Here is a 14,059-nt window from a genome sequence, read left to right as displayed (position 1 = left end):
TGACTTGCACACTGTGTTCTGACCTCAGCAATAGCCCCACCATCACATTTATTAGCCATTGGAGGTGCATAAGCTATTCATCTGGCAATTACAGGATTGTAGAGAACAAAAGAGGCTTTTCAGGCATCCTCTGCTCTCCAAACAGAGACAAAGGTTATTGTCCCAGTATGTGCAAAAAGTGCAGTCAACTTAATGCTGTATGCCAATTCACTATTTGCTCGGGAGGCTGCGTGATAGATGAATTTGTTTGGAAGGGACTTCTGGCAGCTGTCTAGTTCAATTCCCCACTTAAAGCAGTGCTATCATTGAAGCGCATCCAGTTGCTCCGGGTCTTGTCCAGCTGAACTTGGTCTTGAAGTCATTAAAAAGGAGTTAGAAGTTGGCTCTGATGTTGAGTTGAGTTTGGAGAGTAAGTACCCAAAACCCTGGAGAGTTGCAGAGTTTTCATCAACCTGAGCAGAGGATACTCCTTCTTAATTAACTGAAAGTTGTGGGCTTTGTGTCATAATGTTAGTTTTACAATTGTGCTATTGTCTTCAGTGTGCAGTTTTTTATATCCAGTTGTATGGGAACTGTTGAATTGAGGCCTGAACTACTGATGGATCACCTGAGGTGAGCACTGAGTCAGCTGCAGGAGCACAGGTGAAGGCAATGCACCTGTGTGACCAGAAGGGGTGGAGTCTGGCTCCACCTCTCCCAGACCCCATTGAAGGGCTGACCATCGCCAGGGGAGGGTCTCTTGTTGGAGATCCCTCCTGTGTGGAGTTCTGGGTGAGCCTTGGCCATCAGAGACAGGTGAACCTTTCCTAACTTATTGGGTGTTTTTATACCATTGGGATAAGCCATGCAAAAATATACCATTCCCCTTTGTTTTTTTTGTGTGGGTACTATTCTTTTGCAGTATTCACCCTACACCAGTAGATTCTGTCTTGCCCTGCTTCGTACAGATTTTTCTCTCAGTGGATATAAAAATGAAGTGTTTTTGATGTGGCATTTATCTGTAGATTAAGAAAATTCAAAGCAGTTTTATCATCCTCTTTAATTTGGAAGTTCTTAATGTTTTACTTGAGTAATGACTTATTTATATTTTCTTATTTAAAGGCTAAAGAACTGAAGCCTGCGTTCACCGAGGAGCAATTCTGTGTCTTTAATAGTATAAAGCTCTTGTGCCTTATTTGTATGTGAAAGGCATTTAACATACTATGAGCCAATCTTGATGGCATGAAGCTAGCTGATGTAAGCTGTTATCTGTTCTGATTGTCTGATGTCACTGATGTCACTTCTTCAGTCCTGGAAGAAATCTCATCCTTCTTACTTCTGCTGCACAGTCTTCAGGTCCCAGGCAAAACATACTTGACGGACATCTTTTAAGTATAGTGAAAAACATCTGGAGGAGGTTATCTTCTGAGTAGGTAAGGTAAGCAAAGAGTAAAGGAGAAAAAGAGCTGAAATACATGTACCATTGTACCTTTGTAGTTTGCCTTCTAGGTGTCATCTGTTTTTTTCCTACGTATTTAAAGAAAAAACGATCTTTCTAGGAGAGAAAATTCAGAAGCTAAAAGGCAACAGTACTTATAGGTCTGAACTTCTCACTTGCTTGTACAGCTGATTAAATTCAGCCAGCGCTGATGACTGTGCTGAAGCTTAGATAAAAGCACAACCTCAGCAGATGTGGTTCTCAGTGTCCTAAGGACTCCAGAGAAGCTGAGGCTGGAGAGTTAAGCAAGATGAAAGTACAAGCTGTGGCTTAGCTCTTCCTTTTTTGCAGAGTACAGTTGCAGCACCCCTTAGCTGATCTGGCAAAACTTCCTCCATTCTTTTTTAGCTTCTTTCCTCCAGACAGCACTTAGTCCGCTACACTGGGGAATCTCAAACTGCATTGGGATGTCATTATAATCAGAATACGAGGAGTTACATCAACAACAGGATTGCATACCTCAATAAATATGTCCCTTTATGCTCACAGAGTAATTGGTTGGTTTTAACAGCGAAAATCTTTCATTGGAAAGAGAAAGCCTTAGAGTATAGGATAAATAACTGCTAAATGGCTCATTTCAAGTTAAATATCTTATTGCAGGTTACAATTCCAAGTGCTTTTCTTGTATGTTTTGAGAGCGTATTGCAAGGATTGTTATTATAGTTGTCTTCGGAGACACTTCTTCTGTCAAATCCAGATCTGAAGTGCATGGGGCACTACTGTTGAGTGTAATCTCAAGATGGATCTCCCACTAGAAAAACAAAAGAGGTTATTATGAGATGAAAATAATATTTTGCTTTCACTTGTGATTCTATGGAATGAAAGGAGATGTTGAGGCAGCTTCTCTTTCTGTTACCCAGAGGAAAAGATGAACTTTTATTCCTACTTTACAGCAATTGGAGCAATTCTTGTAGTTTCCTTATGATCCTATCTGGAACTTACTATGGCATCTGTAAAATGCTTATGCCTATTCATGATTTGTAGGCCACAAGGTAGCAATTTACTGCAGCTTCTTCCAATAATGGGTGTATCTAATTTTCTAATCCCTGTGTTGTTTTTTTTTTTACACACTGGTTTGCCTACAGGAATAGGAATGTCGTGATAAGAGCCTCTCCCGAGGCAGTGAGATTTCCCGTAAGTCCCACAGTTTTTAATCATGTGCACTCATGGTGTTGTGTTTTCAAATGTGCTTTCTGTGAATTTGATTATGAAATACACAAATTGTTTTGTAATCACGTGCCACTTAAGAACAGATGCACAGTTTTATGGCATGGGATTCTATGGTATGCTTCTCAGTTCTTTCAGACTTCTGAGGCAGAAGTGTAGGGCCCTTCAAGTTGCAGGTTTCTCAACTGGATTGGTATTATTTAATATTCTACATGCTTAATTCTGCTCTCTGATTTCAGGATCCTTCAAGACCTGCAGCAAAACAACTCTGCAAAGAGAGACACCTTCAGAGCTAAAATGAGCATTGGGAGAACTTCCAGTACCTTTAACATAAGCAACGGAACAGATCTAGCTATTGGATTTACCTCTTCCACAGTAGCTGTTCTTCTCTTTGGGACAAATTTTGTGCCTGTTAAAAAATATGACACTGGTGACGGTAAACTTATTTTTTAAAATTATAAATAAAAAAATAATAAATAATAATAAAATTATTTTTTTGCTAGTTGGAATAACATTTTACCAGCAAATGTGAATGTTTCTGTAGATAGATCTATAAGTATTACTATTCTGTGTTTGAACTTTCTACTGTTAATAAAGCAGTCATGCATTAGTTTGGGTTCCAGTAAATCCTTTTTGTTCTGCACTTTAACAGTAATGATCATTTCATGAGCATCTCCCACTAGAAAGTGAGATGTCCATTCTTTTATCATCGTGGAGACTCTTAAATACATACAGTATTAATTATGAACATTATGAAGTGGTGAACATTAGCACTGTGTTGGACTTCAGAATACTTCCCTTCCGTTGTGGACCTAAGATAATATGAGACCAAATAAGAGAAGGACATTTTTATATTTCTAACTAGTAACACAATAAGAGGAAACATCACTTCTATTTTCTTATAATTTCATTAGAATGTTATCGCTTTATGATACTAGTTTTATGTTGTATTTGCATGTTTATATGAAGCATAGTCAATACCCAAATGCCCAGAGAAATACATCTACAATATTGTTATTTTAATATGATTACGTGCATTACAGACTCTCTCTGTTTTTGTACCAAATGCTGTCCCAGGAGGACAAAGGTATTTTAAAGTAGAAGTATTAGCTCAGCTGATGTAAAGTTAAATGATCTGCTTAGTTGGTCCTTAGCAATTCAATGAAGGTAGGACTGATTTGGCCAAAATTTGTCACCCTCAGTTTTCTGTAGCAATGAGCTGGGCCTCGAAGGAGTTTTGTCTTGTTCAGTCATCTGCATTAGCTGCTACTGGGGCGGTGGGAGAAGACTAAAGCCACCTCATATCCTCTTTGTCAGAAATCTATCAGAACTTGTATGCATTTGAGGACTGGGCCTGTGTAAACATTGCCCAGCAAGTTTTCTTTTTGATAGAGTGCATAGCAGGGAATAGATTGTCAGAAGGTGACCAAGTTTCATTTCTTTTCTGTACTATTTAAGCTAAAACTGTATGTTCAGAGGTAAGAGACTCACACTTGCAGTGTTCTGCCATTTCTCTCACGTGCTCGTTTGCTTTTTCCATAGGAATGTTCTTCCAATGGATTCTCTGTGCTTCCATATGGATAGTTTCTTTGGTGGTCAATTTAATCCAGAACTGCCCCCAGTTTTGGCCTCTGGCTATGGTAGGAGGTTTTGTGTGGGCTACAGGTGAGTGTGCCAATCCTTGAAATACAAAGTAATCATAACTTGTCACAAAAATAGCAACAAAAACATTTCTGTGTATGCGTAGTTATTTGGCTTTTCTAGTTCTGGTGTTAATGGAGCATTACTTACAGAGCCAATATTGTTAACAGTAATGCTGCATGCACATGCTGAATGGCCCTATTTAATGCCTCCAGCTTTTTATTGTATAAGCAGCAAATTCACACCAAAATTAACTTTTAAAATATTGTGGAGGAAGAGTCTGTGATTTAATGTAGCTGTGTAAAAAAAACAAAAAAAAAAACAGTGATTGCTGCTGGCTTCAGTTGTGTAAGTTTTTTTTCCCCTTGTGAACATTCTCACATGAAATTGATAGCTAAAATGTGGAATACCATGGTCTAGTTTGTAACTGATTTTAATTTTATTTTGTTTTGTTTTTCAGGCAACATCACAGTTGTCCCTATTATTAAAACCATAGGCTTAGCTCTTGGTCTTTTGATATGGGCTTCTTTTAATTTGCTGACAGGATGGGCGAGTTCCAGGTGATTATTTTTAATCATACACTATTAATATTTCTCTTTCTCTGTTAATAACTAAAGCGTAAGCACTATCACCAATAAAGAACATTTATCATACGTAAAAGATTTTTTTCTTTCCCTGTGGAAAGTAGTCAGAGTAATTATTTTATCTTTTTTGGTTTCTTTTGCCTCAGTAGGAAGAAAACTGCCCAGTCATGTTCATTAACGTAATTGAGAAAATAAATGTTTGTTTTTTTTTTTACATGGAACTAAAATACTGTCTTCTGCAGCATGGGTTGATAAAAATAATTTAAGTTAACTTTGATACCCAGATTCAAAAAAATCAATTTCAATTAAGTTACTTTTTTTAAATGAATGTGAATTTTTTGCAAGCCAACTGAAGTATCAATCCAATAGTTCTAATGCAAACTTAAGCAGAATTATTTCTGTGAATTAAGACTTTCAAGACTAGATTATAGTGTTTGGTATGCAGTCAATGCAGCTAAGAGTAACTTGTTAAATCTTCCAGGTTTGGATGGTTTGGAATTGATCCAGAAGAGGTAGCGAGACCAGTCTTAAATTATATTGGAGCTGGACTTTCACTGTTAAGGTAAAAAGTTATGATGAATGATTGTAACATAAAATATATTTCATAACCACTGGAAAAAATTAACAAGCAGGTAAATGCATTCAAATAAGATTTTTTGCAAATTGATTTACCACACAATTTGAGTTGTCCGTACCTAGTTCTTTTTCTCTCCATACATAGATTTCAGAATACAGAATGCTGGTAGACTTGATCAAGACAAATCTGTGGTGCAGTAATCGTAGCAGCTCCCTGTCTACCTTACCTCCAACAACTCCCAAACAATGGCTTCCTTTGGGATCTTTGGAAGGACTTCTCTTTTTATTATTAGTTTATCATTTGTATGAGTTCACGTTCTGAGCCAAACATAGAGTAAAGATGGTCTTTGTTATGTAGCAGTAGCTGTGCTTTCCAGCTGGTTGTCCAAGGAGTTCTTTCCAGAAACAAAAAGTCAGCCCTAAATTCAGGGGCAGTAGGCTTGCCATAAGCATGGTGATGCACAAAATGCCCCTAGGCAAAATGCACAAAGGAGTTAAGGTCCACGGAGAAGGTGGAGCCCATCCTTGATTGCCTTACTTTCATGAATTTTGCTTCCACTCTTTTCTAACAATCTTTCTAACGATTTTAAGAGGTATTCATTGTATAGTAGCAGTGCTACTATTCCTGCCTGATGAGTTCATTCAGCTCACCAGCTGCTTCCTGCCTATTCCTAAGATATCACAAAAAAGTTATCAGCATGGGGAAAGATCCTTACCAGACTTGTTTTCCTGGCAAGCTGCACAAAACATATGCATGTCGCTCTGTAGAGCTCAGAGGCGTGTGTTTCACTTTAGCCTCCTGGGTGGGACCTGTGTGTATTTACCTAGTCCCTCTGGAAGAAGCTGGCATCTTTTTGTACCTATCCATATGCCTTCAGCAGGAGATAAATCACACCATAGAAAAGAGACATTTCAGTACTATTCCATAGAAGAGAGTACTTTAAAGACTAAATGAGATTGATCTGCGTGTTCACTTCTGCTTGGGTGGTTTGTTAAAACTATTAAAAGCAATTGTGTTTTAGAAATATCTTGAACTGAGTCTAGGATAGTAACAACAAGAGAACTATATGCTTCCAAAATACTCTTTTTGTCTCTAGATAGTAAATGTTATATCCTTGTGATCTGACTTGTGGTATTCATTGGTATGTTTTTCTCTTCTGAGTGCTGTCATATTTCTTTTTATAAAAACTGAAGTCCAGACTTCTTCAGCTTCATTAGAAAGCACACCGTTACTGAGAGAATGTGTAAGTACTCTTCAACTTCGCAGCACTGAGAAATATGGAACCATTTAAAAACAACAATGAAAGATGCTTAATGATAACATGTTTTGTTAAAATTCATGGTAAGCTACATAAAGCTACATAAACAGGCATTGCTTGTATTTTATTTGTATATTCAGTCATACATGAGCAACAGGAAAGGCTTTTGCAAATGCTCTTTCTCAGCTTTGTAACTTGCAAGTCCTTATCGTGGAGGTTAGGCAGTGTGTTTTTCTTCCATCTCTGAGAAGAGGAAGCAGTTTTAATTAAAACCTAACTGTAACAGCAGGAGAATGCTTAAGAGGAAATAATTGAATGTGTAAGTGTTATCCACCAGATTTTTGCCACTTTACAGAACCAGTCCCTGATTCACAGTGCAGGAGATGTTTGGAAAGGCAGACCTGCATGCAAATTTTAATGCTTTTGAGTGCTCTGTTGCATAGTAAACCCAAAATCCATAGGCAGTCACTTGCAAACTCTGAGGTAAATACAATTATTACTGCTAGGTTTATTTCTGAAGTTATTTCTCTTGTTTTTTTTATTCTGGAGTATTTGTGTAAATTCCTCTTGTTTTTCCTTCCACTGTCATTTTCTTAGAGCAAAACTGCTGTTTTAATATGTTTGAGATGCTGTTTTCTTTTAAAAGGGAAAAAAACAAGACTGAGTGAAAACTCTTGATTTTTCTGCAGTCTGTTAATGCTTCTGAAGATACCTCTGACGTCTCATGGGTGAACAGACTTTCTCCAGTAAAAAAAAGATTGGTGTAAGTCATTAACAATTATTTGACTGGTGCGTGTTCAGTGTGCTTTACCCTAAATGAACAACATTTGCAGACTAAGCATCAACAGCAATTAAGTAATTACAGGGCTGTAATTTCAAGCAGCCCAGCATAGAGGGAGCCCATGATTCCAGGTATGGTGTCCAGGTTGAGGACACCTGGAGAAAGCATAACAGTGTAGTAAGTAAGCAGCAGAAGTGGTCCAAGGTGGAATTGGCAGCTAGCAAGGAGTCTGCTGATGGCCAAGGCCCCAGTCATCCTGGAAATCTCTGTATAGAGAGCACTGACTGCAGATGTGCTCACATCCTGTTTTTATGGCATTGCTAGCAATTTTCTTGAATGTTTTAAGTGCTTTTTCTTGAATGTTTTAAGACTTACTTCCCTAATTAACACTAGGCTCTTTTTTTTCTGTTTATGTTCTTTTTAAAGAGGATGCAGCCTAGCTGTAGTAGCTGGAGTACTCTACGGTTCCAGTTTTGTACCAGTACTTTACATCAAGGACCACGGGAGGAGAAATGAAACTGCGTATGCAGGAGCGAGTCAGTTTGGTAAAGGCTAATAGGTCTCTTCTACTTTATGTCATTATTGCACAGTGGGCTTCTGCTTTCATAAAGGAAAACTGTGCATACTGCTGGAAATGCAGTGACAAAATACAAGTTCAGCACTGCATTTTGTGTTATCGAGTTTGTTACTACCAAAATACTAGCACTCCCTTTTTCCTGGAGGTGGCTTACACCATTAAAACAGTGGGAAATAACCCAGAAGATACCATGCTTATCTCTTACTTCAATCCTGTGAAAGGTAGCTGATTTTCAGAATACCACATTCGTATGCTAGGATCACGAGGGGCTAGAGCTCAGTCAGTTGCCAAATTAGTACACTAGGAGAGGAAAAGGAGGTAGAATGTAATTAGTGAGCAGAAGAGATGCACAGAAATGTAAGTAACTAACACTGTATTGTCTTTTAAATGAAAGCATTCCAACAGAAGGAATGCCAGCTTCAAATGTTTCTCAAGAAGTGTTTTCCTAAAGATTTAGTATAACTCAAGCAAGTAATACCAGCTGCAGTTTAAGGACAACATGCTACTGGGAAATGCTGCTGTTAACAGTATTTATTACATCATGTACAATTGCTTTTGAATGCAGCAATTTATGTATTCCCAAGCTAGACACAACATATTATTATTCTAGCTGCCTTTCTAGATGAGGACTCGCAGGAGGAGGTAGAGATCACCTTGCTACCTGTTTGAGCTCTACCACCTTGGGAATGTTCTATTTAGCACCTACTCAGCCTGAAAAGGATTTGTTTTTGTTGGTGATTATAGTGGGCAAAACTGTGATAAGAAAGGAAAAATAAAAAGGAACCTTGTGTTTATCTTACATAGAACATGTAGTTAGCTTACTTTTAAATGCATGGCATAAAGGGAGGGAACAAGACTGTCTACAGGAGTGCAAATGCAGATGGTTAATTGAGGATGTAATTATGTCAAGCAAGTTCCCATCACTTTTGTAGCCCGATTTAAGGATTTTCTCAAGGTTTTTTTAAATCAGTAGCTTGACTAATAGAGTTACAGAACTAACAACTCACAGAAATGCACAAAGGCTTGTGGTAAATGCTAGAGTCAGTGCAATGTTTAATTCATGTTTAATATTGTACATGTGACAGACCAAATCCATCCACAGTCAGACTGTTAAAGCTGTTAATCATAACCACAACTGAATTTGAATTGTTTGCAGTAGCATTTTATGTATTTTTGTCTGTATGAATATAATCTAGTTAAAATTAATAGCTGATGTTTTGGGCTAATACAATTCTGCAATTTCTTCTTTCAGATTTAGATTATGTTTTTGCACACTTCAGTGGAATATTTCTTACAAGTACCATCTACTTTTTGATCTACTGTGCAGTCAGGAAAAATAAACCTATTGTTTATCCCCAAGCCATACTACCAGGTATGACTGTTTCACTTAGTAGCTAATTGCTGTTAGTTCTTTGTACCTTTTTGCAGTGATTATTTCAATCTGTTTGCTGGAACTGTAGTTAGCCTTTGAACTCTATTCATCTTACTTTGTTCTGAAAGATATTCCTATTAGGTTCGTTAAGGTTAGGAAACAACCTTCGTTTTGCTCTCCTCTGAAAAGTGACGTTTCACGTGGTGGATTTTCAAAAACTAATTGTGCCAGAGAGGAGAACACGTTGCCCAGGAAGGTGTGAACATGAATTATTTGCTACTTCAGTTGAAGTAGCTGATTTTATCCCTTGAGGTTTTTGTTTAGCTTATCAGAGCTAGCTTGTTAGGGTAGTTACTGCAGCATAATAGCAAGACTGAGTATTTTAGTATAAGTGTAGATGTTTCACAGGCAGCTGCCTGTATTTTGCTGTACATGTTTTTGATCAGAATTTATTTTTCCAGGGTTTGTTTCTGGTGTGCTTTGGGCAATAGCCAATTGCTGCTGGTTCATCGCCAATCACTATCTCAGTGCAGTAGTCAGCTTTCCAATAATTACAGCAGTAAGTATATTGCAAGAAAATCTCTGACTAGAATTCAAGTGAAGCTTCTTTTTCTCCCATTCATGAAATTAAGTTGAAATTTTGACATGACTAGAGCTTTTTCTTCTGTTTTCTTAAGAGTATGCGTTGCCTCTTTTGTGCTAACCTTTATTACTTCTATTAGAAACTTTCATGACAAGCACCATTTTGGCCACTGAAAATTGGAGGAGTTGGAAGTAAGATTTCAAATTGTGTAAAAGCCAGTGCTCTGGAAACACAACTGTATTGATATTAAATAGCAGATTAAAGTGATTAAAGGAAGAAAAGTCACATGCTTTCATCTCACCAAATATATGTTGCTCTGGATTTTTTCAGTTGCTATTTTTTACTCTATCAGTTATATTTCTTAATTATTTTTTACTGCAGATCTTGAACACATCTAACAGTACATGTATTGGAAATACATGTTGGAAATAATTCTTATAGATAGACAGGGAAAATAGCTGTTTGATTCCTGCTTATGATACTGTACCTTCTGAACAGTTAACATCCAGAAGTTGCAGAAATTCCATCACTGTGTGGAAATAAAAACTGCTGTCACTCTCTCGAGAGTGAATGGGTGCTGCAGAGCTGGATCACTTCTGGCAAATCAGAGTTTATAAGAATCACAACCAAAGTTCTGCTAAGCAGCTGTTTTGGACGAAAACTACTGAAACAATAGGGATTAAAGTTTGCTTCAATATGCAGTTAATCAAAATGAACTCTGGAGTGTGCAATGAAAGAAAAAAAGGCTTGGCATCATTGTAATTCGAATCTGAAGGATTAATGAAAGGCAGCTTTAGTAACTTTGGTAATCAGCATATGTAAAGGGCAAGGCTATGAAATCACTAAATGAAAAGTTTTAAGGACAGTGCTGATGAGAAGCTGCCTGTCTTTCATTGCAGTTTTGGAATTGATCCTTTACTTCACCCCAGGGAGGATTTCAGCTGTTCATCATGTCCTTTTAACAATCTGTTTCATTTAAAGAAATGTATTCCTCTGGCAATGTAAGTTATCTAGAAAGTGAAACAGCACCTTAGTTATTATGTAAATAATATTTTGAAGTCTCGCTAAGAAATGAGATGTGCAAACACACTCAGCATAGGGTACTGTTTCTGTGTGGTGTAAATTTTTATCTCCTTGAGCTTACTGAAGATGGAGAGAGGAAGATGGCTGTCCAAACATCTGTCAAGTGTTCCAGAGAGCAGCTGTAATGGGAAGCATCTCCAGAGAGTTTCAGACTTTTTCTTATCAGACATGAGAATTTAAATCATTGCATGAGCAGGAGAAAAACTGTATTTCTGGGAGTGTCTGGGAATTATCATATACCTGTTTGCTGTTAGCTAGGAAACCTGTAAGATGACATGACAGATAAAACAGCAGTTTTCCTGACCTGTCTTAACTGTCTGGCTCTGAATACAGGAAATAACGTTTATGTTCTGGTCTCTTCCATACCAAGCAATAAAATCAAACCTTATTGAGCAGGTTAGTCGTAATAATAGAGGGAATGTTAGGAATATCCTTGGTGGCTGCCAAAAAAACCTGAACAGTCCTCTGAAACATGGTGATAGATAGAAGTCTGTAGCTTGGACTAAAGTGAGGCATGTTATTTGGAGTCTCTAAAAGAATGTGTAACAGCTCTTGCAGACTCCACAGTGTAAATTAGAAAGAAATTATGCCCTCTGTAAAAAGTCTTTTACTTCTTTAGCCTTTCTTGATTATTTATTATGTCTTATATTCTGAAGACTTCACTGCTGGTAATGCTTTTTCCACGAGTGCTGTAATTACACAGGATGGAAGGACCTAAACTTGCTATGTAATTGAAATGCAGCTACCCTGAAAACAATAACAGGGATATGGCATATTTTAAGGAAATACTGTAATGTACAAATGAATCTTCTTCTTTAGGGTCCTGGCCTTATTGCTGCATTGTGGGGTGTCCTCGTATTTAAAGAAATCAAGGTAATCTTACTAGGTCTTTCACCTATTCTCTCTCCTGCTTGTCTCTAGCTTGTAGAACAGCATTATAGGTTCATAGGTTCATAAGGTTGGAAAGGACCTACAAGATCATCTAGTCCAACCATCCTCCAATCGCTATCCCTACCCAGGTACTAAATCCAATCCCTTAGCACCTCATCTAAACGCTTCTTGAACAGCGCTAGGGACGGTGCCTCACCCACCTCCCTAGGCAGGCCATTCCAGTGCCTGACCACTCTTTCAGAAAATAAATGCTTCCTCAGGTCTAATCTAAATCTTCCCCGGCGCAACTTGTGGCCATTCCCTCTCGTCCTGTCATTACTTATCAGGGAGAAGAGGCCTACCCCCTCCTCACCACAACCCCCCTTCGGGAAGTGGTAGAGTGCAATAAGGTCTCCTCTGAGCCTCCTCTTCTCCAGACTAAACAATCCCAGCTCCCTCAGCCGCTCCTCATAAGACTTGTGCTCCAGACCCCTCACCAGTTTTGTTGCCCTTCTCTGAACACGCTCCAGGGCCGCAATGTCCTTCTTGTAGTGAGGGGCCCAAAACTGAACATAGTACTCGAGAGCTGAGTACAGGGGGATGATCACCTCCCTGCTCCTGCTGGCTACACTATTTCTAATACAGGCCAGGATGCTGTTGGCCTTCTTGGCCACCTGGGCACACTGCCAGCTCATGTTAAACCAAGCATCAACCAACACCCCCAGGTCCTTTTCCTCTCTACATTCTTCAAGCCATTCTGCCCCACACTCTCTCTCTTTGATTTCTTCTTTGATTTCTCCTACTTACAACTACAAAAGTCATGTCATGCAGTAATAAATTTTCCAAGAAGAATGAAGAACTTTGAGCAAGTCTTACAGGAATGAAGATTGGAATTCTATGACTATGAACAGGAGTGGGAGAAAACAAAGCCTGTAGCAGGGTCGGGAAGCAAGATGCAAAACGTGACCTTTATTTGAGTTGCTTCTTTCAGTGGGAGCAGAGAAGTTAGCAGTCAAAAATCACATGGACTAATAAACCAGGACCAGATTCTCTAAAGGACCAAACAATTAAGCAGTTTGCCCTTCTGATTACTGGACAATATGGGGATTCTTAAACTGATAAGCACAGAACATACTGATTTACCACATGTTAACGTCATGTTATGTTAACGTGACTGAAATTATCTTTCTAGTGGAATCTGAAGCATAGCAGTGTAGCCCTAGGATTCCCTTAGCTACCCCATCCAAGATTCTTAGTTATTGTCACTATGGATCAAATCACTCTTTCATGTTATGGGTAGATTTGTTTTCTCATAAAATTAAACGAAACCTTATTTTTTTACTTTCCTTTTTTAGCAGGTAGAGATACCAGTATGACTTTTTTTTTCTCTCCTTTTGTCTGTCCAGGGTGTGAAAAACTACCTATTACTCTCAGTAGCATTTTGCATCGTTTTGGCTGGATCACTCTCCACGGCTTTTTCTAAAGTTTAGAAAGGATCTTCGTACCAGTAGATGGTGCTGCTGTCTTGTATAATCGAAGGCACGGCTGTGCTACATACCAACGATTATTCGTGTAATGCAAGTCCAACGTTTATCTTACCTTTTTTCAGGGAAGTAAGAAGAAAAAAACACATGAAAACCTTGAGCGTGGAAGAAAATCTGGAAATGTTTATTTCTACATTTCAAGGTTATCAAAGGGCTTTATTAAATGAAGCCAGATGATTTTATAGTTACTGATTTTTGCTGGTTAGGTAAGGAACTTGCGTCGTGGTAAACTGCATTGGTGTTGGAGAAAGGGAGTCAGCATTCTGTGTATTTACTAATTCATCTTATTCCAACGCTCTGTCTTACAGACTTGACTTGGAATATTTATTTTTGGAACTGATTCAGAGATGTGAAACTTTATTTAGAGGCATTATTCTTTAAAGATACAATTTATATAAAAAATCTTTCAATCACTGCAGAATCTTGAAGGAAATACAGGGGGAAAAATGATGCTGAAAAATAAACTAGTGCCTCCTGCTAATCTCTTGGTTTAGGTGCAAAAATGTTATGTAGAAATCATGACCATGATGTGAATCTTTGGGGTT

At 38.2% G+C, this 14,059-nt stretch overlaps 1 protein-coding gene across 1 annotated transcript; it reads left to right on the top strand.

Annotated features, from left to right (window-relative positions):
• The first annotated feature begins 1,341 nt into the window (after positions 1–1,341).
• On the top strand, positions 1,342–13,578 carry TMEM144 (transmembrane protein 144). Its single transcript, XM_065736245.1, has 12 exons — positions 1,342–1,412; positions 2,884–3,080; positions 4,187–4,309; positions 4,746–4,845; positions 5,351–5,431; positions 6,608–6,689; positions 7,394–7,467; positions 7,912–8,030; positions 9,315–9,434; positions 9,896–9,993; positions 11,920–11,973; positions 13,377–13,578. Exons 2-12 carry the CDS (start codon positions 2,942–2,944, stop codon positions 13,458–13,460), a joined length of 1,074 nt encoding a protein of 357 aa, XP_065592317.1. The 5' UTR covers positions 1,342–1,412; positions 2,884–2,941; the 3' UTR covers positions 13,461–13,578.
• The last annotated feature ends 481 nt before the right edge of the window (positions 13,579–14,059 follow it).

This window comes from Cyrtonyx montezumae, unplaced genomic scaffold (assembly GCF_038088225.1).
Source record: "Cyrtonyx montezumae isolate F1298 unplaced genomic scaffold, pur_monq_1.0 scaffold_2, whole genome shotgun sequence".
In the NCBI taxonomy this organism is placed as follows: Eukaryota; Metazoa; Chordata; class Aves; order Galliformes; family Odontophoridae; genus Cyrtonyx; species Cyrtonyx montezumae.
This window is presented reverse-complemented; position numbering and strand designations above follow the sequence as displayed.